The sequence below is a fragment of the Manis pentadactyla genome, chromosome 7, assembly GCF_030020395.1.
Source record: "Manis pentadactyla isolate mManPen7 chromosome 7, mManPen7.hap1, whole genome shotgun sequence".
NCBI classification, from domain to species: Eukaryota; Metazoa; Chordata; class Mammalia; order Pholidota; family Manidae; genus Manis; species Manis pentadactyla.
In genome coordinates, this window is record NC_080025.1 from 117,092,190 (window position 1) to 117,117,943 (window position 25,754).

At 40.3% G+C, this 25,754-nt stretch overlaps 1 protein-coding gene across 10 annotated transcripts in view; it reads left to right on the forward strand.

The window, feature by feature from the left end:
- ST7 (suppression of tumorigenicity 7) overlaps positions 1–25,754 on the forward strand; it is a 263,640-nt gene that overhangs the window by 194,336 nt on the left and 43,550 nt on the right. For all 10 annotated transcript variants that reach the window (XR_008998535.1, XR_005028842.2, XM_057504700.1 and 7 more), the window contains one exon: positions 9,714–9,828. Coding sequence is in view for 8 of the 10 variants with exons in the window: in XM_057504700.1 (XP_057360683.1) it covers positions 9,714–9,828 (115 nt within the window). In the remaining 2 variants the exon portion in view is untranslated. The remainder of the gene's footprint in view (positions 1–9,713; positions 9,829–25,754) is intronic.

Consider the following 25,754-nt stretch of genomic DNA (forward strand, 5'->3'; position numbering starts at 1 on the left):
TCCCTCCTGGAATCGGAGAGCAATGCCGTGTCCTCACAGAGAGAAGGACGCTTATCGTCCTGTTTCTGTTACTGGGCCTGATTCCAAGCCATTTGAAATACACATCATGTTGAACATCAGATTTGTTCATGACAGGTAGGCGCAGCCCTGTTTGAAGCTGTTTAAGATGATAAAATGTTTTACTCAAAGTGCTACCTGTCAGTTTTGAGGAGGGTGTAAATCATTCTTTTTCCCAAGACAGGATGAGGCTGACTTCTTCCCTGCCCTCTTCTCCAGCTACCCCCTTAGGGTTTGAAACTGCAGTTTGCCATAGAGCTCAGGATGGGGACATTTACATATAGATGTAATAACTTAGGTGGAACACTGGTGCTATCAGACCCTTACTTCTGGAAAGGAGAGTATTTAGATGTCTTGAAGTGAGGTAAAGCATTGTCACTGAGGAGGGCAGAGGCTGAAGAAGAGAATCTTTCAGGATTTGAAAGTTCTGACTGGGGTTGTGCTTGCTTTAGCTTTACCCGACTGAGGAGCAAATGCAAGAGGAAGTTTTATCCTGAGATTTTTGTTTAGATCTGAATAAACACAAATCTTGTCTCACTCACTAGAACTTTTTAAGGGAAATTTCCCTCTCTGGAATGAACTGGGCATCATTTTGGCAAGAAAAGTAGATAAATATTTAGGTAACATTCTTTCTTCACTTCTCACTGATGGATATATTTATATCATGTGCTCATTCACTGAAGAACTAGTTAACTGGTGATTTGGCTAACTGTCCATGAAAGTCATGTGTTGACAGTGTTGCTTTTCAATAGATGCAGCTTAATATTTTCCCTTAGAATAGCTCTGAAAATGACATTTTCCTATTAATGTATGTTTAAGCCTCTCAGGACTACATTTTATAGTGGTCTCTGTCAATTGACTCACGCGGGCCTCTGAGGACTCCGGTAAACGATTCATTCCCTCCTTTCACAGCCCTTAGCGGTCAGTGAAAACCACCAGCAAAATAATAACAGTGCAATACCGAGTGTCTCTTCTATTTTCTGTGTATGCCTTTTTTTGAAACTGTAATTAAATAATGTCAGACTTGCAACTATAACACAATAGTATCTGCTGCTTGACTATAATGCAGGCCAAATTCTGTACACTTTAATTAGACCAAGCTTGCATTGACCTCAGGAGGAATCTGGCTGAGGATATCTTTTAATTACCTCTGCCTTAAAATATGTAGGACTTTTCACATCCCTTTTCTCACTCAAGGAACAGTGCATGGATAGCTAAACTAATAAAATGTTTAAATAGATACAAATCAAACTTGAAAGGTTTAAACTGTTGTTTTCATCCTATAAGTCAGCTGAGAAAAAGCATACAGACTGTCGTTCTAAATTATGTCCATAGAGTATTTCAAGTTCAGTGAATTAACTCTCCTTTTTTTCCCTATTTGAGCTCATAAATGTTAACCTCAGAAGTGCCTCAAATTCTTCCATTGAAATAAACTTGAACTGACAATAGCCAGATGATGTAAAATTGAAACTGAAATTCTATCCTTGGCCCATCCCATGTTCTTCCCCACAGGTATTAGAAGAGCCATAAGAGAGTTAGTGTTTTCATTGTATGTGAACTATAATATTTGGGCAAAACAGGGCATATAAATTTCTAACTGCCAGGAGAAAGCAATTACCAGCTTGGAGAACATATGGCAGTAAACAAACAGAACTATGCTACATAATGAGTGACTTTAAGGGTGTATTTAGAATAACTTATAGAAAACAGACCTTTATCTTTATCATATGTCTCTATTCACATTTCTTAATAGGGAAACTAATTAGGTCCCCAAGCCATTTTCTGTACATTATTTTAAAATAAATAAATAAGGATATGCTATATTGTTCAACCAAAATCAAAAAGGAAACTGGTCACACATAGCAAAACAAACAAATAGCATTTTTTTTAGTATCATTGATATATAATCTTATATTGGTTTTAAATATATAACACATTGGTTCAACAGTTACCCATATTCTTAAATCCTCACCCCCTCTAGTACAGTTACTATCTGTCAACATAGAAAGATGTCACAGAATCATTGGCTATGTTCTCCATGCTGTACTACTATTCCCGTGACCAGCTTATATTATGGTTGAGAATTTTTGTGCTGCTTTATCCCCCTTGCCCTCCCCTCCCATCCCTGCAAGCCCACCCCCATGGTAACCACTAGTCACTTCTCAGTGTCTGTAAGTCTACTGCTGTTTTGTTCATTCTATTTTGCTTTGTTTTTATATTCCACAAATAAGTGAAATCATATGGTAACAAATAGTGTTTTGAAAATACGCTATACCTGTGCTAACATTATGTGAGGGTAACAGTGACTGTCCATCAAGCCCCTGTGTCGCGTCTGGGTGCACTGTGGGCTGGTGTCATCCTGGTCTTGCAGATGAGAAAACCCAGCTCATTTGGTGCTAAGAAACACCACTGTCCCTGGACAGGAACCCAGATCTGTTCCCAAGGTGATGTGCCCCTGACTCCTGCAGTGGGCCGGCCCTCCTGTGATGAGCCCCGTGCAGAAGTCCCACTGCTATGTCCAGTGCCTTCTCTTTTATTTTCAAAACAGTGTGCCATGGGAATCTTTCTGGTTCTGGAGAGGAAGCAAGAAGGCCTTTAACAACGGAGTATTCTGATTAGGTAGCCTTCTCTAGGCATAACCCCAGGCTCGGCATGCGGCTAGAGAGGGAAGGAACTTAGCTTGTTGTTGGTTTAACTCCGAAGCATCCTTCAAGCCGAAACAATTCTTACAGTTCCTCACACCACATCTGTCGGTGGACCTACTCTCTTGAACTCAGGTGGAGGGGAATTAAAAAGTGGGACTCTGAGCTGTGATTCATCTGAGATTAGCAATTACTATCTTGAAATTATTATAGAATTCAAGTACAGCATATTAGCATATTAAAGTATATTAGAGCAAATTATTTTTTGAGGAAAGTCTCTAAATGATGTTTAGTCAGACGTTGACCTTTCTTAGATGCTAGGACTACTTTAAGAAGCCACGAAGTCAAACCTCCAAGGGGAAGATATAATTTTGCTTCAAAAGGCAATTAGAAAATATGAAAATAAATCAGAGTCTAAGTGATGAAAATTGAACTCTTCGTGACTTGAGGAATTTCAAATGAAAAGTACATCCAACAAACTGCCTATGTTTGAGGAAGTAACTTAAAAACATATATAAAAGGATGGCAAATTAAAAGCAGCCTTACTGCCCATCATTAACTGTAAATAATAATAAACATTAATAAATGAGCAATTAATTTAAATTTTTGTTGTCTTTGTTCACCTTCTTTTATGAAAAAGAAATAAAACAATATAAAACCGTAGCCTCCACGTGACCACCCCTCAAACCGTTCACCTCCCCTGAGGCGCCGGCGTCTTTGTTTTGCTTGCTTTCATACATTTCCATAATATATACTCATAAGTGATAGGTAGAACTGTTTTATGTGCATTGAGAAATTTAAATGGTATATTCTACAGAGTATTTCTTCATTCAAAACTGCTTGGTATTCATCTACATTAACATATATAAGTTTAACTCCTCTTTGCTGCCAAATAGCATTTTGTCACCTGAGTATACCCCATTTGACCTATCCGTTCCACTGTGTAAGACAGTGCTCCCCATCCTGTGTGAATCCCAGTATGTGACTCCTCAGAAACTTGTGTGAATGGTCTTTAGGGAAACAACTGGAAGAGGATGTGTGGGGTTGTAGGGTAAGCCTTTTTCCATTTTGCTGTGGTCTGCCAAACCAGCCGTGCGCAAGAGATGTTGTTTTTCAAATGTAGTATCACTATTAAAGTCTTTTTATGAAGACATTTATCTTTTTTGTTCTTTTTAAAAATGTATTCCTGTTAACCAAGCATTGACAAACTAAGGCTTGTGGGCCAAATCAGATCTCCCTTGCCTGTTTTTGTAAGTAAAATCTTATTGGAACGGAGCCTCACTCACTCATTTCTGTACCGACCATGGCTACTTTCATGCTACACTGTCCGGGTTGAGCAGTTGCAACAGAAACGGTATGGCTCCCAAAGCCCCAAATATTTACCCTTTGGCTCTCTACAGAAAAATTTACTGACTCCTGTAATCATAGTAATACCTATCATCACTGTTTACTTTTTTGTTTTGTTTTTAAATTATCTAATATTCAGTCCTGTTAACAAACAAATAAGATGATTTCAGAATGTAATGGAAGCAGCAGACAATGGAAATGTAAGGGTTTAGTGAACAGTAGATTGGGTGGAAGAGAGAATTTGAGAAGATGACGTATGAGCTGAAACCCAAGAGATGAAGTAATTATACAAAGTCACACAGGTAGGAAGTGGTAGAAGTGAGATTTAAACTCAGGAATAACTCCAAAGATGGGGCTCTTTTCTCTGTGATGTGGCTATCTTCATACATTCGTGTAACACAATACAAAGCCGATAGGTAAGTATTGTAGCAGAGGTGCATAAGCAAAACAGTTTAGCTGTCCTGCCCTTGGCAGGTCAGAGACTAGGGTTCTGATGTGTTGAAATTTGAAATTGGGACTGATGACTGGGTTTGAATCATAGTCCCTACACTAACTTCGGCTGAATCACTTAAATTTATAGCCTTCCGTGTTTTTTGGTGAGGTGGGGGTGGGAGGGAGCTTGTGTGTAAACTGAGGAGGGTGTTTGGATGATCGCCATGGGCTCTTCTGGCTCACTGTCTATGATGATATGACTTTATGGGGTGGCATTTGATCCAGACTTCGGGGGGGTATGGTGATTTTGACAGGCTGTCTTGTAAATGAAGGGAAAAGGTATTCCAGGTGGTGAGAACAGCTTGAGCAAAAACGCAATGGCTAGGACGAGTCCTGGAATGGTGTGTAATAGTCTGATCTGACAAGGCTAGGGTTTAATTCTGTAGATGACAGGAAAGCCAAGAGGCATCTGGCACTGAGCAGAGGGAGGTTCTGCATTGTGTGTGGGAGCCAGGAAATTTTTCCCTGAAATTACAGGTCTTGAGTTTCCCTGTCCAGTGACCGGCCTCTCTCTGTAGGAACAGTTCCAGTGATGGAGACTTCCCTAGATCATCTATTCCATTTTCAGACAGCTCTAAGTGTAAGAAAATTCTTCTTTACATTGAACCAAGGCTTATGGGGTCCAACTATACCTTTTCCAAGGTGTAGATAGAAGAATGTCATTGGAAGATTTTAAATGGTAGAGGAACATACTCAAGGATATGTAACCCAAGGGCCTGAAGTAATCCTGTGAATATGTACCCCAAAGGAAGAGAAGTTTTAAAAGCCTTAAAAAGCATTCCATTCATGAAATATGTATAGAGAACCTATGATGGGTTGGTCAGTGACCATGAATATAATGGTAAGTTAGAGTTCCTCCTCTCATAACTCTTCCCAGTCTTAAAGAAGGCAGACCATTGTGATAAGGACTCCAGGAGTACTTAACCTGGCAGATAAAGGATAAGAGACCAGGCGCCAAGGGCAAGAGCTGGCCAGATTGACCAAGAAGGCAGACTGGGGAGCTCTCCAGGGAGGGGAGTGCTGACATAGGTATGCAAGTGAATGTGACCTGGAACCAAAAGCTGTCTGGCAGCGGAAGTGTGCGTGTGTAGTGAAGTGCCCAGAAATAAGGCTGATACAGTAGACGCGGACTGGTCATGAGGGACTGTGGATATTATATCCTGAATTTGATGAGAAACAAATATTCTTAAAAATAGTTTTTCCTCCCCCAAATTATAGAATGTTATAGAATGTATATATACTCTTTTAAAATATATTAGAATATATGGAGAATATGAAGGAAGAAATAAAAATCACCTTTAATATCACTAACCAGAAGTAACCACTGTTAAAGCATTTTGTATATTACTAACCAAGTGTGGGTTTCTGAGCATAGATGCAAAAGTGAAGCATGATTTTATTGCAAAATATAATTTGTATCCTTTTTTTATTAATGTAACATTGTGTGTCAGCATTTCTCAGGCCATGCCATTTAAAATTATTTGAAAATTTAACTACTAGTGACTACAAATAGTAGCTCAAAAGATGACTATATGTTACACTTAAATGCATCCTAATGGGTTAAATTTTAACTTGCTTGCATTTTTCATTATTATAAATACTGTTGCGATAAACAGGCTTGTTTGTAAATTTGTATTTGTATTTGCCTATTTCTTTGGGATGAGTCTAGCCTTGTCAGTGGTTACCTTTTAAGCAGTGGCAGGATGGACTCGTGTGTATATTTGGTAAGTCATTATGACAGCAGTGTGAAGAGTGGATTGGAAAGAGGTGTTCCAAAGACAAGCAAAGGAAAGATGTTGTTTCAGCAACTTAGGTGTAGTATGAGAGTGTAAACCAAGTTATTGGCAGCAAGGTCAGAGAAAAGAGGAGATGGGATGATGCTTAAGATGTTTGCTTGTTTGTTGTTTGTGTGCATGACAGAGCTTTCTGTGAACTTGATGAAAGCGTTTTCTACATATTAATTCACCTCTGAGGTGCCTGTAGTTAATGGTTCTCTTTTCTGAGATAGGAAATACCAAGGGGGGAGGACAGGTTTGAAATGTTGGCTTGGAGAGGAGGAATTTATAAGTCCAGTATTAAGTGGATCAGGTAAAACTGTCAGGAAGATAGTTTATAAGTTGGTCTAATAGCTTAGGAGAGATCAAAGCAGGATGTGAGGATATGGGAGCCACCCCCACAAAGGTGGTGGCATTGAGACCCTGGGCATGGAAGGAGTCCTAGAGAGCAGGGCATAAGAGTACTTAGTGTGTAACCAGGGAGACTACTTACTCCAAAGCAGCAGGCAAGGGGGAGACGAGAGAAGGAGCTAGAAGGTAAGTATGAAGAAAACCAGGTGAGAATGGTGTTGAGGAAGCTAAGAGAGACCAGGGTTTTAAGGAAAAAGTCATCAAACTGTCACATGTTTCAGAGGTCAAGCAAGTAAAGGACTGGAGGGTGTCCACAGAAGCAAGTGAGTCACCTGTAAATACGGGATGAGCAGATTCAAAGGAATTGGGCTGGGAGCCAGATGGTAGCTGTGCACCAAGGAGTAAAGGGAGCCGAGGAGTGGAGTGTTAGTGGCTTCTTGCTAAGATGGCCTGTGGTGACCGGCTAGAGAGGGCCCGGCGATGGCTGGAGCAAGGAAGGTTCACCTTTTCATCTTGTTTACATTGAACAAAGAAAATGAGATTTCCAAATTGTCATATGACTATGATTACCAACATTTGCTGTTTGCCATGTTTAAAATCGTTTTGTTGGGTATTATTTTTTGGACATGGTATACTCTGTAGAAGCTTCCAGTGAAAGCACTGCTGCCCAGACTCCTAGCATCTTACTTAAGTTCTGCTAAAACAAGCTGAGACCCCCATGTTAGCTCACGTAGTCTCATTGGATTTTAATAAGACTCCTCCCTCAGTTTCTAAGCTTCAGCATTCTAATATTTGGAGTTGTAGTTTTAAAATAGCAGAATGTGAATTCTGTCCTTCAGGTTTGACCTTTACCTGAAGAATTGGTCAGAAATGCTAAATGTTTAAATGTTGCAGTTTAGAGAATGTCTTTATTGTGTTGCCAAATGCTGAATGACAGAAAGCTTTAATTCTACCAAGCTCTAATTAGAAGGAGAAAAAAAATCAAAGGGTGATATCAACCAGAATCAAAGTGAACCAGAACAAGAAATACTTTTATTGGTTACAGAACACCAACAGTGTGTGGTATAGTCTCATTTGCTTCCTTTACTAGCAATGAAAATATTGCAGGCTGTCTCCAGGGGTTTCAGACAGTCTTACTGAACACAATCATTTTGATAGGTGTTTTTGGTTGGTAATATGATACTCTTTGGGGCTGCAGAAAATCATATATGTTTAGAGATATGCTAAATGATTCTTGGCTTTAAAAAAACAAAACAATATGGCAAATATTTCCGACATAGGAAGAAACAGATAGTCAATGCAATGTAATCACTGGTTCCTTGTTTAACAGTGAATTAGCGTATTTTTGAGTATTATTTCTCTCAGAAGAATTGCCTTAAGGATGTTAACATCAAAAAAGGGTTACCACTTTTTAAGAGGTCACAGTGCTATAACAGAAATCAGCTGTCTACCTAGGAGATTAAATAGAGGATGTACACATACACAGACAGTCCCCCTCTTACCAAGGTTCGACTTACAGTTTTTCTACTTGGTCATGGTGCAAAATTGATACACATTCAGTAGAAACCATACTTCAGATTTTTAATTTTGATCTTTTCTCGGGCTACCCATATGCTGTGTGATCTTCCCTCATGATGCTGGGCTGCAGCTCCCAGCCAGCCACGTGATCAGAAGGGTGAACAACCGATACACTTAAAACCATTCTGTACACACACTACCTTTCTATTTTTCACTGTACAACATTCAGTAAAAACATTAGCTACCCAACACTTAATTATAAAATAGGCTTTGTGTTAGATGATTTTTCCCAACTGTAGGCTAATGTAAGTGTTCTGAGCATGATTAAGGTAGGCAGGCTAGTATGATGTTCAAAAAATTAGGTGTGTTAAATGCATTTCCGACTTAGGATCTTTCCAACTTACTATATATGTATATATATGTAGCCTACAGTTGGGAAAAATCATCTATTTTAATGATTTTGCTTTTTAAAATCCTGGTTATCTTTCTCTTAACATGAGATATACCTTTCTTTAAAATAAGATTTTACTCTGAAATTCCTGGCCCATTCTTCTTTTTCATTGCTTTCTATTGATGTTTAGTATTGTATTTTTTAACTCCCTTTGGACTTCTCTTCCCATCCTGTTGAGAGCCTTTAGGCCAGTCTCTTAACCATTCTTTCCCCATTCTCGTTAACTCTTCTTTCTCCTTGGCTTTTCACTAAGTCTAATTCAGTCTGCCCAGGCTCTACCTAGTCATTTGACATCTTTGCAACATACCTGGGCTGCTGAGCACTGATACCTAAAACTTGATAAACACACCATTGTAGCCTCTGTAAATTCATGGTCTCCAACTTCTTAGGCTTTCAAGATGACCTTAGTGATTCTTGATTGTTTCCCAAGCAATTCTTCCCTTTGTGGCTATGCTACACTTTCACACCCATCTTCAAACTTTGCCCCCATCACCTATTCCCTTAATCTCAGAACATGACCTAGACTCCTGTTTTATTGAGGCCACCAGGCAGGAAGTCCTGAACATCCACTTCTATTCTACCATTCACTCTATCACTACCTACAAATTTTCTCAACCCATGTCACCTTCTAGTTATTTTCTCACTTTTTCTCTTTAACTTTGTTACAAAGCTGCTTGAAAGACTGTTGCCTGCTTGCTTACCTTTCTGTTCTTTTCAAACTGCTTCCTAAAGTTACACTGTTAATACCTATGCAGTATTTTTCAACCTTTACTTTATTTGGCTTCTGTGGTATTTTAACATTACTGAGCACCACCACCACAGTTTTTATGAAATCCCCCTCTTTCAGATTTGCTCCCATCTTGAGTTCTTACAAATTCAAAGTTGCCATTTTTCAAAAATATCAGGAAAAAGTTTAAGCATTTAATGCTTTATAAAATTGGTATAAATGCTTATAATTCAGTATTAACTATACTTCTAAAAGTATACTATATGACATAAATGTATTACAACTCAGCATTAGTTATACTTCAAAAAAATAAGAACTATATATTAATTATTCCTTGGTTTCTTTTTTCCTAGTTAATGAAGGAATTCCCCTTGCTGAGCATGTTCAATATCCACGAAAACCTTTTAGAAGCCCTTCTGGAGCTACAAGCCTATGCTGATGTTCAGGCAGTCTTAGCAAAGTATGATGGTAAGTTCTTGGGCATTTTTATCTACTTGAGTATTCCTCTCTTCTTGGTGTACCTCAGTGATTAGATTGGAAGAATCATTTCATATACCACAGCACTTTTATAATTATCCATTTATGGAATTTTCACCTAGGTTTTAGGGAGGGCATTTTTATAGAATCTTAGAATTGAACGGTTAATAGGGGCCAGAAATGCCGAGTGGTTGAGTCCTCTCCTCCTCTGCCAACAAGAGTCACATGCGCTCTGCTTTATTGCCTCTGTGGCCAGGAATCACTTGGCCCTTCTGCAGGTGCTGCTGGGACAGCACTGACTGAGCTCCTGCTCTGACCCCCCCTAAGTGCTGACCACTTCCCGTTGGGCATGTTGGTCCATTGAGGCTACATGGAACAGCTAGGAGCCCATGCTACAGCCCTTGTGACAGCTCAGTAAATATTTGAAGATCAAATTCATGTCCCCTTCACCCCGGGCCTTCTCGTTATATGCCTCCCTCTCCCCGTTTCTTCACTTCAGAGGCTTTCAAGTCTCTTAACCATTCTGGTTACTCACCCACAGGTCTGGTTACTAACTTACTTCATTTTGCCTGTTCTTAATGAACCAGAGAAATAAACCAACATGTCCTAGAGCTTTGAAATCTCTTCAGTTCATGTTTCTGTTGTCTGAGAATTCACTCTTTGAGTAATTGTGTAAGATTTTGTCCATGTAATTACTTGCCATGCCCTAGCTACTAGAATCTGAAGAATTTCATACTGTTTTGCCTATTTCATTAACTTTCTCCCCAAAGTAAACATGTTTGGTTATAAAATGAATATTAGGGGGTGATTACTTATATCGTGTGATGATTTTTTTACTTTATAAAATGCTCTTTCTTTAAGGAACTAGTGGTTACTAAAGGGGAGAGATGTGGGAGGGTGGGTGGAGAGGGATGGAGAAGGGGATTGAGGGGTATTATGTTTAGTACACATGGTGGGGGGGATCACGGGGAAAACAGTGTAGCACGGAGAGGGCAAGTAGTGAATCTGTGGCCTCTTGCTACACTGATGGACGGTGCCTGCATTGGGGTATGGGTGGGGACTTGATGGTTTGGGTAAATGTAGTGGCCACATTGTTTTTTCGTGTGAAACCTTCATGGGAGTGTGTATCAATAATACCTTAATAAAAAAAATTAAAATGCTCTTTCTTTAGTAAGTATCTTTAGTGCATTTAGACAGTTATTTAGGTCAAAATTTCTAGGAATTCATCAAACATATAGTGCAAACTATACTATTTGAGTCTTATTTTTGACACACAGCTCTTCATAAGGACTCTCTGGAGTAGTTTGGAGTTGTTCTCCCTTACAGATAGGGGAACTGAGGCATTGTAAGACTATTTTTGTTTTGTTGTTAATTCTTGCTGAAACTGATGGAAACTAAAAGCACTCAGCCAGTGATGGCATCACTTGGCCTGTGCAAACATGAGCACCCTGTGTAACATGATATATGTTACCTAGTATGGTACTGATTTTAGAAAAAGAGAAAAGTATTTGTGGTGCACTTTATAGTTAACACAGTAAAGACTGTTTGGCCTTCATGTCAGCTCACTTTTGTTCTCTGTTTATACACTGGAGTCTCACTATTTGGCTGACCTCGGGGGTCTAAGCCATGAGACTTATCTTATAATAGGCAAAGTGCTCATACAGTGAGGGCCCTTTGGTACTGAAGGAGCCTAGTCCCGGGCACATGGGCTCAGGTGGCCAGGTGGTCTTCCAAATGCCACCCTGAACCCGTCAGCACCATAACGGGGTCTCAGTGTTCTCATCCCCAGTGCTGACCTGTATTCAACCTGATACATCAAGGCTAAGAAAAAAGATTTAACCAATAGAGCCTTTGGGCTCTCAAATCTCAAAAGGCTCCTTTCATGAACATCTCAGTTCATTACAGAAATCATCAGCTTTGTGTTATAAGACTGATTGTAAAATAAAGAAATGAACTCACTTGGAACTTTCTGTTGTCTCTGTCTACCCCATTGCATGACCTCTGTTCCACAACAACCAAACGCTGATTTATTAGATTCTGATAACATATGTTCACATTATTTGTTATAACAGCCTGTCCCACCCTCCACTGAAACTTGGCTCTCACTTTGCAAAATTCCTTTGTTGCAAATGGACAAACTCACCATACCAAGGCCCTTGTGTTGAGCTTTGTTTATGTTGTGTACCTGGCAACAGAGATGATGTTCTTACTCATTATTCATGGAAAAAGAGCCTCATCAGTGGCAGCATACATGCTGTTGCTGAGATGCCTCGTTAGGGGTTTTGAGTTCAGCAGTTGTCAGTAGGCTGCGGATGACCTAACCGTAGCTGAATTCTGGAGAGTGTTTTGGGGTGGACTTGGCTCAGGCCCGTATCATTTACAGTAGAAACATAATGAAGTGGTTGCTGAAGTTACTGTTCTTGAGGAGTGAGCTGTAGCCACACAAGACTATTAAAAAACATGCCTCTGGTTTCCTCACCCCATACCATGAAATGGGCCTTCCAGCTCATCCCTGCTGCTTTTCCTGGAGAGCCAGAGGGTCTTGGCTGTCTTGTGGCCCCATTTTCCAACTCCGTGCGAGGACATGGGTGAGTTGGAAGGCTTGGAGTATGGACAGCAGTTGGGGGTGCCCTGCTCTTCACCCTGCTTCAGATGGCATCGTTCACATCCGTGAGATGCTGGAGACAGCACTTTGGATCCCAGTCTCCCCATCCTCCTCTAAGAGCCGCACCCAAGGCAGCAAGATTATGTGATATCTTTGCAATTTGGAGTGCTCTGGTTGGGTAGCTGTTTCTTGGACGGTTTATGGATGCAGCAGTCCTTTGTCATTACATCTGTGAGGTGGCTGAACTCTTTCAGTAGTATGTTGGAAAGTGACACCATGGGATTAGTCTATCTTTTCTGACCTTTGTAGAAAGGATCTAAAAATATGGCAAGGCACGGGGGAAGAAATAACAACATATTCTGAGTAAAGAAGGAAGGCAACATGTATTCCCTTTGCCTCATTCTTCACTGGTTTTTGTCGTGTTTGATTTTTGGCTTTGAGTTTTAAAAGTGACATTCTCCAACTCCTTTTACAGTGAAGCCCTGGATCCCCAGTGGGGTTACCAGGTAATCGGTTTGTCTCCATGTAATCTGCCATCGAATTTTGACTTTGCCCTTGAGATAACTTCTCATGTTATGCTCTGCCAGCCATTAATCTGAAACGCTGTTTTATCATCCTCGGGAGTTTTCATGTGCTTCTAGTTTCAATCTTTTAACTCACACGATGGGTAGGCAGTTTCTCCGGGTGGTCAGTCCTGGTTCAGTAGGGCCCTTCGCACCACGACGACGACGCAGGGCAAGAGCCCCCGCTAGCGAGTTCACGCAGCGGGTGGGGAGCGGGCGTGGCCCCCAGCTCTGCGCTGGGGGCCCTTTTCTTCTCGCCACAAGTGTTTGAGGGAGATACTGTCATTAGCCCCATTTTCTAGCTGTGGTAACTGGTACGGAGAGATGTTAAGTAACTGTCTTCAATGAAGAGCCTGAGATACCAAAGCAGAGCCTTAGAGATGTGACATTATGAGAAAAAAAGAGGTAAACTGAGAGTAGTTTGCTCAATGAGAAGTGAATTCTATAAGGAAAGGAAAGCTAGGATGAAACCATGGTCTTAACCATCACACTGCCTCTGCTCTTAGGTTCTATTTTTTAAATTCTTAACACCATTCTTCTTGTTGTTTTTACCTATAATTTTATTGAGAGTCTACGATGTACCAAGCATGTTAGCACATTATCTGTGATGCTCACAATAACCTTGTAAGGAGGTGGTTATCCTATCTTAGCAGATGCAGAAACTGAGGCTTGTGAGTTTAAGTAACTTTCAAGACCACATTCCTTGAAAACTGCAGCAGAGGGACTCAAGTCTAGATCTATCTGGCTCTAAAAGCCCATGTGCTTCTCATAAACATAAGCCTCGCCAAAGTGGCGTGCTCTGCCTCTCTCACTCTCTCATACAAAGGCACGAACTAGCTGGGTTGGCACCTTGGTGCAGAATTTCAAATGCCAAATTGTCTTTTAAGGTTCTTTTGAAATCATTCTTTAAGAACTGGGTAAATCTACATTTGCTTGCCTTTCAGAAACTATCTTCAAAATACAGCTCTCCATCTTTAATCAACTTGTGCCTATTTTTTTGGCTATAGTGTTCATTAAATTGGAGATTTTTCATCTTTTTTTTTCAATCATATCTTAGCTGTAAAGACAGAAATGTTTTGTTTTTTTTTAAATAATTATTTTTTATTGAAGGGTAGTTGATGCACAGTATTACATTACATTAGTTTCAAGTGTACAACACAGTGGTAGAACATTTATATATATAATTCTAGGTTCCAGCTATCACCCTACCAAGCTGTTACAATATCTTGACTATATTCCTTATGCTATACATTACATCCCAGTTATTATTTATTTTACCATTGGAAGTCTGTCCTTTTTTTTTTTTTTTTGTGAGGGCATCTCTCATATTTATTGATCAAATGGTTGTTAACGACAATAAAATTCTGTATAGGGGAGTCAATGCTCAATGCACAATCATTAATCCACCCCAAGCCTAATTTTCGTCAGTCTCCAATCTTCTGAGGCATAACAAACAAGTTCTTACATGTAGAACAAATTCTGACATAATGAATAAGTTACATAGTGAACAGTACAAGGGCAGTCATCACAGAAACTTTTGGTTTTGCTCATGCATTATGAACTCTAAACAGTCAGTTCAAATATGAATACTCATTTGGTTTTTATACTTGATTTATATGTGGATACCACATTTCTCTCTTTATTATTATTATTTTTAATAAAATGCTGAAGTGGTAGGTAGATACAAGATAAAGGAAGAAAACATAGTTTAGTGTTGTAAGAGAGCAAATGTAGATGATCAGGTGTGTGCCTGTAGACTATGTGTTAATCCCAGCTAGACAAGGGCAATAAAACATCCACGTATGCAGAAGATTTCTCTCAGAACAGGGGGGGTGAGGTTCTAAGCCTCACCTCTGTTGATCCCCAATTTCTCACCTGATGGCCCCCTGCGACTGTGCCTGTCTTAGGTTGTTCCTCCCTTGAGGAATCTTACCCGTCTCTGGCTAACCAGTCATCTTCCAGGGCCATACAGGGAAATGTGAAGTTGGTAAGTGAGAGGGAAGCCTTATTGATTGAAAAGGTTAGCTTTTTACTTCTTTGCATATTTATGCCCTGTGGCTTCTATGCCCAGCATTTGTCTTGAGGTATCTTTACCACTTGGAAGAATTATGATACTCGGTAAATTTGATATGAGGCACGAATTCTATTTAAGGGTTGTAATTAGGAAGGAAGAAGAAAAGCTATAGAAGTAGCAGGCAGAAGAAAACATGGGAAGATTGATTATTTCTTTGACATATCTTCTTGTAGAGTAACTTCAGCATATATAGGTTTTAAGCTACTACTTAAATTGCGCACACACATTAACATAATAGGAGTATAGTTACATAACCAAAGCATATCTGTAATTAGCAGCCATCTCCAGTGAAACCAAGAAAACCAGTTAGGCACCTTAGGCATTTGTGAAAACTTATCTATGATATGGTGGATATTGTCCAACTGAACTTGAACAGTCTGAGAGAAATCAGACAAATTAAAACAACCCATTCCTGGGGACTGTTCACATGCCATATGTTCTTTTAACAGTAAATAGTCTGTAGTTGTAAGACTTTGGAGCACTACAATTTGCACTTCTCCAAATTCTTGGTTGAGTTCCAACAGTATAGATCCAGTCAAATTTGTTGTTTTACTGTATGCACAGGCCAGCTTAGATATCTCCTTCCTCATTCCCATGGCAAGTCCAGGAACTGGTGGGATGAGTGCATCTACAGCTGTAGCAGTGCGTGGATCTTTGTTGGGGTTTTTGGATGATCATCTTCTGGCATGAGTCTTCCAGAGAGTGCAGATGTTGGAAGTTCTTTTTCATATCGTATCTTAGTTCATTTTCGGGGTAGCCCAATTAGGCTTTGATCCTCTGTATAAACACAAACAGACCCTTTGCCTACACTTTTATATGCCCTTTATACCCTTGTGTAGAACTCGTTGGAGGTTACCACACAGGAACTGCCCTTTTTTTTTTTTTTTGCTTTGTTTTTGGTATCACTAATCTACACTTACATGACGAATATTATGTTTACTAGGCTCTCCCCTATACCAGGTCTCCCCTATAAACCCCTTTACAGTCACTGTCCATCAGCATAGCAAAATGTTGTAGAATCACTACTTGCCTTCTCTGTGTTGTACAGCCCTCCCTTTTCTCCTACCCCCCCATGCATGTTAATCTTAATAACCCCCTACTTCTCCCCCCCTTATCCCTCCCTACCCACCCATCCTCCCCAGTCCCTTTCCCTTTGGTACCTGTTAGTCCATTCTTGAGTTCTGTGATTCTGCTGCTGTTTTGTTCCTTCAGTTTTTCCTTTGTTCTTATATTCCACAGATAAGTGAAATCATTTGGTATTTCTCTTTCTCCGCTTGGCTTGTTTCACTGAGCATAATACCCTCCAGCTCCATCCATGTTGCTGCAAATGATTGGATTTGCCCTTTTCTTATGGCTGAGTAGTATTCCATTGTGTATATGTACCACATCTTCTTTATCCATTCATCTATTGATGGACATTTAGGTTGCTTCCAATTCTTGGCTGTTGTAAATAGTGCTGCAATAAACATAGGGGTGCATCTGTCTTTCTCAAACTTGATTGCTGCGTTCTTAGGGTAAATTCCTCGGAGTACAATTCCTGGGTCAAATGGTAAGTCTGTTTTGAGCATTTTGATGTATCTCCATACTGCTTTCCACAATGGTTGAACTAACTTACATTCCCACCAGCAGTGTAGGAGGGTTCCCCTTTCTCCACAGCCTCGCCAACATTTGTTGTTGTTTGTCTTTTGGATGGCAGCCATCCTTACTGGTGTGAGGTGATACATCATTGTAGTTTTAATTTGCATTTCTCTGATAATTAGCAATGTGGAGCATCTTTTCATGTGTCTGTTGGCCATCTGTATTTCTTTTTTGGAGAACTGTCTGTTCAGTTCCTCTGCCCATTTTTTAATTGGGTTATTTGTTTTTTGTTCATTGAGGCGTGTGAGCTCCTTATATATTCTGGACGTCAAGCCTTTATCGGATGTGTCATTTTCAAATATATTCTCCCATACTGTAGGGATCCTTCTTGTTCTATTGATGGTGTCTTTTGCTGTACAGAAGCTTTTCAGCTTAATATAGTCCCACTTACTCATTTTTGCTGTTGTTTTCCTTGCCCGGGGAGATATGTTCAAGAAGAGGTCACTCATGTTTATGTCTAAGAGGTTTGTGCCTATGTTTTCTTCCAAGAGTTTAATGGTTTCATGGCTTACATTCAGGTCTTTGATCCATTTTGAGTTTACTTTTGTATATGGGGTTAGACAATGGTCCAGTTTCATTCTCCTACATGTAGCTGTCCAGTTTTGCCAGCACCACCTGTTGAAGAGACTGTCATTTCGCCATTGTATGTCCATGGCTCCTTTATCAAATATTAATTGACCATATATGTCTGGGTTAATGTCTGGATTCTCTAGTCTGTTCCATTGGTCTGTGGCTCTGCTCTTGTGCCAGTACCAAATTGTCTTGATTACTATGGCTTTATAGTAGAGCTTGAAGTTGGGGAGTGAGATCCCCCCTACTTTATTCTTCTTTCTCAGGATTGCTTTGGCTATTCAGGGTCTTTGGTGGTTCCATATGAATTTTTGAATTATTTGTTCCAGTTCATTGAAGAATGTTGCTGGTAGTTTCATAGGGATTGCATCAAATCTGTATATTGCTTTGGGCAGGATGGCCATTTTAACGATATTAATTCTTCCTAGCCACGAGCATGGGATGAGTTTCCATCTGTTAGTGTCCCCTTTAATTTCTCTTAAGAGTGACTTGTAGTTTTCAGAGTATAAGTCTTTCACTTCTTTGGTTAGGTTTATTCCTAGGTATTTTATTTTTTTTGATGCAATTGTGAATGGAGTTGTTTTCCTGATTTCTCTTTCTGTTGGTTCATTGTTAGTATATAGGAAAGCCACAGATTTCTGTGTGTTGATTTTGTATCCTGCAACTTTGCTGTATTCCGATATCAGTTCTAGTAGTTTTGGGGTGGAGTCTTTAGGGTTTTTTATGTACAGTATCATGTCATCTGCAAATAGTGACAGTTTAACTTCTTCTTTACCAATCTGGATTCCTTGTATTTCTTTATTTTGTCTGATTGCCGTGGCTAGGACCTCCAGTACTATGTTAAATAACAGTGGAGAGAGTGGGCATCCCTGTCTAGTTCCCGATCTCAGAGGAAATGCTTTCAGCTTCTCGCTGTTCAATATAATGTTGGCTGTGGGTTTATCATAGATGGCCTTTATTATGTTGAGGTACTTGCCCTCTATTCCCATTTTGCTGAGAGTTTTTAACATGAATGGACGTTGAACTTTGTCAAATGCTTTTTCAGCATCTATGGAGATGATCATGTGGTTTTTGTCTTTCTTTTTGTTGATGTGGTGGATGATGTTGATGGACTTTTGAATGTTGTGCCATCCTTGCATCCCTGGGATGAATCCCACTTGGTCATGGTGTATGATCCTTTTGATGTATTTTTGAATTCGGTTTGCTAATATTTTGTTGAGTATTTTTGCATCTACGTTCATCAGGGATATTGGTCTGTAGTTTTCTTTTTTGGTGGGGTCTTTGCCTGGTTTTGGTATTAGGGTGATGTTAGCTTCATAGAATGAGTTTGGGAGTATCCCCTCCTCCTCTATTTTTTGGAAAACTTTAAGGAGAATGGGTATTATGTCTTCCCTGTATGTCTGATAAAATTCCGAGGTAAATCCATCTGGCCCGGGGGTTTTGTTCTTTGGTAGTTTTTTTATTACCGCTTCAATTTCGTTGCTGGTAATTGGTCTGTTTAGATTTTCTGTTTCTTCCTGGGTCAATCTTGGAAGGTTATATTTTTCTAGGAAGTTGTCCATTTCTCCTAGGTTTCCCAGCTCGTTAGCATATAGGTTTTCATAGTATTCTCCAATAATTCTTTGCATTTCCGTGGGGTCCATCGTGATTTTTCCTTTCTCGTTTCTGATACTGTTGATTTGTGTTGACTCTCTTTTCTTCTTAATAAGTCTGGCTAGAGGCTTATCTATTTTGTTTATTTTCTCGAAGAACCAGCTCTTGGTTTCATTGATTTTTGCTATTGTTTTATTCTTCTCAATTTTATTTATTTCTTCTCTGATCTTTATTATGTCCCTCCTTCTGCTGACCTTAGGCCTCATCTGTTCTTCTTTTTCCAATTTCGATAATTGTGACATTAGACCATTCATTTGGGATTGCTCTTCCTTTTTTAAATATGCTTGGATTGCTATATACTTTCCTCTTAAGACTGCTTTTGCTGTGTCCCACAGAAGTTGGGGCTTAGTGTTGTTGTTGTCGTTTGTTTCCATATATTGCTGGATCTCCATTTTGATTTGGTCATTGATCCATTGATTATTTAGGAGTGTGTTGTTAAGCCTCCATGTGTTTGTGAGCCTCTTTGCTTTCTTTGTACAGTTTATTTCTAGTTTTATGCCTTTGTGGTCTGAAAAGTTGGTTGGTAGGATTTCAATCTTTTGGAATTTTCTGAGGCTCTTTTTGTGGCCTAGTATGTGGTCTATTCTGGAGAATGTTCCATGTGCACTTGAGAAGAATGTATATCCCGCTGCTTTTGGATGTAGAGTTCTATAGATGTCTATTAGGTCCATCTGCTCTACTGTGTTGTTCAGTGCTTCCGTGTCCTTACTTATTTTCTGCCCAGTGGATCTATCCTTTGGGGTGAGTGGTGTGTTGAAGTCTCCTAGAATGAATGCATTGCAGTCTATATCCCCCTTTAGTTCTGTTAGTATTTGTTTCACATATGCTGGTGCTCCTGTGTTGGGTGCATATATATTTAGAATGGTTATATCCTCTTGTTTGACTGAGCCCTTTATCATTATGTAGTGTCCTTCTTTATCTCTTGTTACTTTCTTTGTTTTGAAGTCTATTTTGTCTGATATTAGTACTGCAACCCCTGCTTTCTTCTTGCTGTTGTTTGCTTGAAATATGTTTTTCCATCCCTTGACTTTTAGTCTGTACATGTCTTTGGGTTTGAGGTGAGTTTCTTGTAAGCAGCATATAGATGGGTCTTGCTTTTTTATCCATTCTGTTACTCTGTGTCTTTTGATTGGTGCATTCAACCCATTAACATTTAGGGTGACTATTGAAAGATATGTACTTATTGCCATTGCAGGCTTTAAATTCGTGGTTACCAAAGGTTCAAGGTTAGCCTCTTTAGTATCTTACTGCCTAACTTAGCTCGCTTATGGAGCTGTTATATACACTGTCTGGAGATTCTTTTCTTCTCTCCCTTCTTGTTCCTCCTCCTCGATTCTTCATATGTTGGGTGTTTTGTGCTGTGCTCTTTCTAGGAGTGCTCCCATCTAGAGCAGTCCCTGTAAGATGTTCTGTAGAGGTGGTTTGTGGAAAGCAAATTCCCTCAGCTTTTGTTTGTCTGGGAATTGTTTAATCCCACCGTCATATTTGAATGATAGTCGTGCTGGATACAGTATCCTTGGTTCAAGGCCCTTCTGTTTCATTGTATTAAATATATCATGCCATTCTCTTCTGGCCTGTAGGGTTTCTGTTGAGAAATCTGACGTTAGCCTGATGGGTTTCCCTTTATAGGTGACCTTTTTCTCTCTAGCTACCTTTAACACTCTTTCCTTGTCCTTGATCTTTGCCATTTTAGTTATTATGTGTCTTGGTGTTGCACTTCTTGGATCCTTTCTGTTGGGGGTTCTGTGTATTTCCGTGGTCTGTTCGATTACTTCCTCACCCAGTGTGGGGAAGTTTTCAGCAATTATTTCTTCTAAGATACTTTCCATCTCTTTTCCTCTCCCTTCTTCTTCTGGGACCCCTATAATACGGATATTGTTCCTTTTGGATTGGTCACACAGTTCTCTTAATATTGTTTCATTCCTGGAGATCCTTTTGTCTCTCTCTATGTCAGCTTCTATGCGTTCCTGTTCTCTGATTTCAATTCCATCAATGGCCTCTTGCATTCTATCCATTCTGCTTATAGACCCTTCCAGAGTTTGTTTCATTTCTGCGATCTCCTTTCTGGCATCTGTGATCTCCTTCCGGACTTCATCCCATTTCTCTTGCGTATTTCTCTGCATCTCTGTCAGCATGTTTATGATTCTTATTTTGAATTCTTTTTCAGGGAGACTGGTTAGGTCTGTCTCCTTCTCTGGTGTTGTCTCTGTGATCTTTGTCTGCCTGTAGCTTTGCCTTTTCATGGTGATAGGAATAGTCTGCAGAACTGGGACGAGTGACGGCTGGAAGGACTTCCTTTCTTGTTGGTTTGTGGCCCTCCTCTCCTGGGAGAACAGCGACCTCTAGTGGCTTGTGCTGCGCAGCTGCGCGCAGACAGGGCTTCTGCTTCCTGCCCGGCTGCTATGGAGTTAATCTCCGCTGTTGCTGTGGGCGTGGCCTGGCTCGGGCAGCTACTCCAAAGTGGTGGAGTCGCGTTGGAGGGGGAGCGGCTGGGAGGCTATTTATCTCCGTAAGGGGCCTCCCTGCTCCCTGCAGCACAGGGGTTAGGGTGCCCAGAGATCCCGGATTCCGTACCTCTGGATTAAGTGACCCGCCCTGCCCCTTTAAGACTTCCAAAAAGCACCCGCCAAAACAAAACAACGCCCACCAAAAAAATAAAAAGAAAAAAAAATTTTTTAATTAAAAAAAAAAAAAAGTTTTTAATTAAAAAAAAAAAAAAAGGTGGTCGTTCGTTTTTCTTTATTCTCCGGTGCCAGCCTCAGGCCTCTGCTCACCGGTCTTTCTGCCCTGTTTCCCTAGTATTGGGGTCCCTATCCCTTTAAGACTTCCCAAAAGCGCTCGCCAAAACAAAACAGCAAAAAAGCAAAAAAAATTGGTCGCGCGCTTTTCTTATGTCCTCTGTCGCCCAGCCTCCAGTGCCTGCTCACTGTTCTTGCTGCCCTGTTTCCCTAGCATCCAGGGCCCTGCTCTCTGGCCCGGATGGCGGGGGCTGGGTGTTCAGCAGTCCTGGGCTCCGTCTCCCTCCCGCTCTGCCTGCTCTTCTCCCGCCGGGAGCTGGGGGGAGGGGCGCTCGGCTCCCGCGGGGCCGGGGCTTGTATCTTACCCCCTTCGCGAGGCGCTGGGTTCTCTCAGGTGCGGATGTGGTCTGGATATTGTCCTGTGTCCTCTGGTCTTTATTCTAGGAAGGGTTGTCTTTGTTATATTTTCATAGATATATGTTGTTTTGGGAGGAGATTTCCGCTGCTCTACTCACGCCGCCATCTTCCGCCCCTCCAGAAATGTTTTTAAGATCATTAACTCATCAGAACTGTCTTTTAGAAGCCACTGTGAAAGTTGTTAGCAAGCTTTGGATTGCCTTTCAAAGAAGTTTATAGTCCTCAAGGTTGAAAAGTTGAGTCTCAAAGATTACGATGGTAATGTTGAAAACAATTCAAGCATTTCTTACTTATTATCATTTGCATATTTCAATTTTAGAACAATCTCGTAGAGCGAGTGAGTGAGTCTGTGAGTGTCACTAGGCACCTTTGGGAATGTCTGGTTCTGTCTGTCTCTAGTTAGTGATTGCTGGGGATCCCAGAGGCAGTCAATCTGTGGTGGTGGTGAAGATACCATCCCCAGTGCCCACCTGCTGAGATCAAGCCCTAGCTCTGCTTTGCATTAACTGAGTGAACGTCAGCAAATTACTTAACCTTCTAAGCCTCAGTTTCTTCCTGAAACTGCAGCAGAGGGACTGAGAGTAGTTTGCTCAATGAGTAACTTGCCCCAGATCACACAGCTAGGAATTTGTTGTGACAAGTAATGTAGTATATCCATGCTAAGTGTTTAGAGTAGTGTGAGGCACACAGTAAGAAGCAGTAACTATTGGCTATTATAAAGAGCCAAGGTCACCACCGTTGTCAATCAGTTTTGTTTAAATGGAAAATCATATATAAAATGTCAGTTAAAATGAGAGCCTGAGAGCCCAGTCTTGTACCCCCCAAAAAGGCAATGTTATGGCCTGTTATTAAATAAATTTAATTATGTATCTAATAGGAGATAGATAAATAGAGAGATAGATAGATATTTGGTTAGAATAGAAATGCTTAGTTTTATCTACAAACAATTCTTAAACTTTTAGGGGAAAAAATGCCAGAGATTTTTCATTTCTGTTCAAAAGATTGTTTCAGGCTTGCACAATTTGCACCAGTTGAAATACAAATCCAAGCTCTTTTGCATGTATATTCCATTAGGTCATATAGTGATTGCCCCAAATTTGGGGGCAGAAACTTCTATGTGAGGGACAGCTGGACCTTTATACAGTCATGAATATACAGAAATACAACTATATCAAGACTGCTTTTTATTGATGCCATCAAGCCCATCCTAAATTAGCATTGTAAGCTGCCATGTGGTAATGTGCAGAGGGTACACTTTCAAGAGCAGGACATATTTCTAACATTGAGAGAAATACTCTCATTTCAGTATATTGAAAACAGAAGTTCTAAAGAAAGCAGTAGGGAATTAGTCTACATTGAGACTATTCAGAGAGTAAGCTTTTTGCTCATACTGTTTTGCAGAGTCAGCATGTAATCATAAGTAAAAATTTCATAAACCTTGTTCATTGCCCAAGACCTTATTACTAGCACAAGTTACTCAGTTATCATAATTCCTTTACAATGGTCACTGGATAACCTGTCCTTTGATTAGTCTGTTTTCTGGTTATGTTTGAGCACTAGGCAAGAATAGGATGGATTTGAGATGCTGGGAGGACCAGTGAGTAAAATCTGTATTCAGGCTGTCAGTGTCAGGCTCTCAGCATCAGGCTGTCCAGACCTCGGAAACGGTGCTTTTTAGTCAGGTATATAGATTTGAGTTTTGCTGCCCTAGGCAAAGGCAGCATCTGAGACATATCCACTGCAGAATTATGCTGCATTTGAGAAAGAAGCTTTGCAGTACAGTCAGTCTCTAGAGACAGACTCTAAGCCTAGTCCAGTTCCCTTTCCTGGTCTGGGTCTTCTGGAAAAGATCAAGGATGCCAAGCAAATGTTAAAGAGAATACCTGTGTAAGACATGGGTGAATGAATCACATTGCTGCTTCAAAGGAGAAGATAATTCTCAGCTCCGATACCATGGACTGTGGTTTTAAGCTGGTAAGCATGAGCCACTGAGACATGTTGGCCGTATATAGCTTTTCACTGGGTGCCCTGCTGACTTGGAAACCAAGAGGTTGATCTTTCAAGAGGACTAGGCCTTTGAGGTTATAAGATGGTTGGCTGTCATACTGTCCATGCGAGGAGCACGAGTTCTAGTAATAGATGTTATTTCAGTAATGACTGTGTGCATTAGAAACTTCTGTTGTCTCTGGTGATGGAAGATGTTTTATGAATACATACATCTGTAATTCACATAGCTGGTATAGGAACAAAACTTCTAAATTTATGTTGGTTTTAGCAATCCTTATCGCCCAGGTACCATAATTTACCAAGGTAACCTCCTTCCGCAGCTGGCCATTACCACACATCAGCTGCTGTGTTTGACTCCAGGGCATTAGCCACAGAAGGGCCCTCTGACACAGAACTTCTGGGGTAATCCAATCCAAAATTTGCAAATAACATCTGGCATTTGGCTTTGTAGCATAAGATGAATTTTTTTCTGGGTGTAGCTGAATCCGTGTTGCCTGCCCCAAATTGCTAAGGTCATGTAGTGTTTCCCGATTGAATCATTGTACTCCCAGGTGGCACATCTTTTTGAGGTTTTGGTATGTCAATCCTTTTTCAATCCTTTTTATTTCTTCAGTGAAATTTCCCTCATTGGTTGACAGGGGGCCTTGGATTGGCTTTTAGAAGAAAGACCCCACATTGTATGGAACCAAAAAAAAAAATTCAAAGGGTAGAATTCTGCATTTCTGTAGTTCCCTTTGCATCATATCATGAACAGGAGTAAACTGAGAAATTTCATTGAAGGCAGCCACATGGAGAACAGCATTGCATAATGGGACAGTAATAACATATCACAGTCCACAAGCAGATTAGGAAGAAATGGGCTGCATTTAATTTTGTATGGTTGGTCAGTTCATGGCTCCGAAAGCATCTACAAAGGCCACATGTGTTAGGTTAATACAAACTTCAAATATGTCAATTTGTTGCCTGACCAAGAAAAGGGATAGTTGATAATCCCTAATCTTAAGTCATTATAGAGAATAACCAATTTTTTCAAATTAATTCAACAAGGATCCATCAAATTCTTATGTTGTAGATATAAATTTTGGGTGATTCCAGATGTAGAGATGAATATGTTCTGTTCTGTGTCACCAAGAAGCCTTCAGTCTAGTGGAGAAAGATGATAAAGCAAAACACCAGCTCACAGTATAAATCAAGGCAGGATGAATCAGTCAGTGCTCAGGGAATCTGTGTGAAACATGCTGAGGCAAGTGCAGAGAAAGAAACCCTCAGGCAGGCAAGCCCTGTGTCCCCTCTCCTTCGACTCTCATATACTTAGGTGGACATTCAGAGCATCTCTGGTGAATGGATGGCTTGTCAGATGGAGATACACCATGACACAGTGTCCTCACTTGCAAGGTGCTTGGGGACTTACTTATCTGCTGGCTGTTACCCTTAAGCACATTGCCTTGGAATTACGGATATGAAATTGACCTATCTCACACATAGGAACAACAATGATCCTTTCTAAATTATATCTTAATTATTATTGTAAATGAACAAAGGAAATTAGGTCATAAAGTTTATCACTGAAAAACGTTGTCTGTTCTATCTGAAGTTCTGCCCCATGGGTTTTCCAAGACACATCAAATTGACAGTTTTACTCATATTTACAT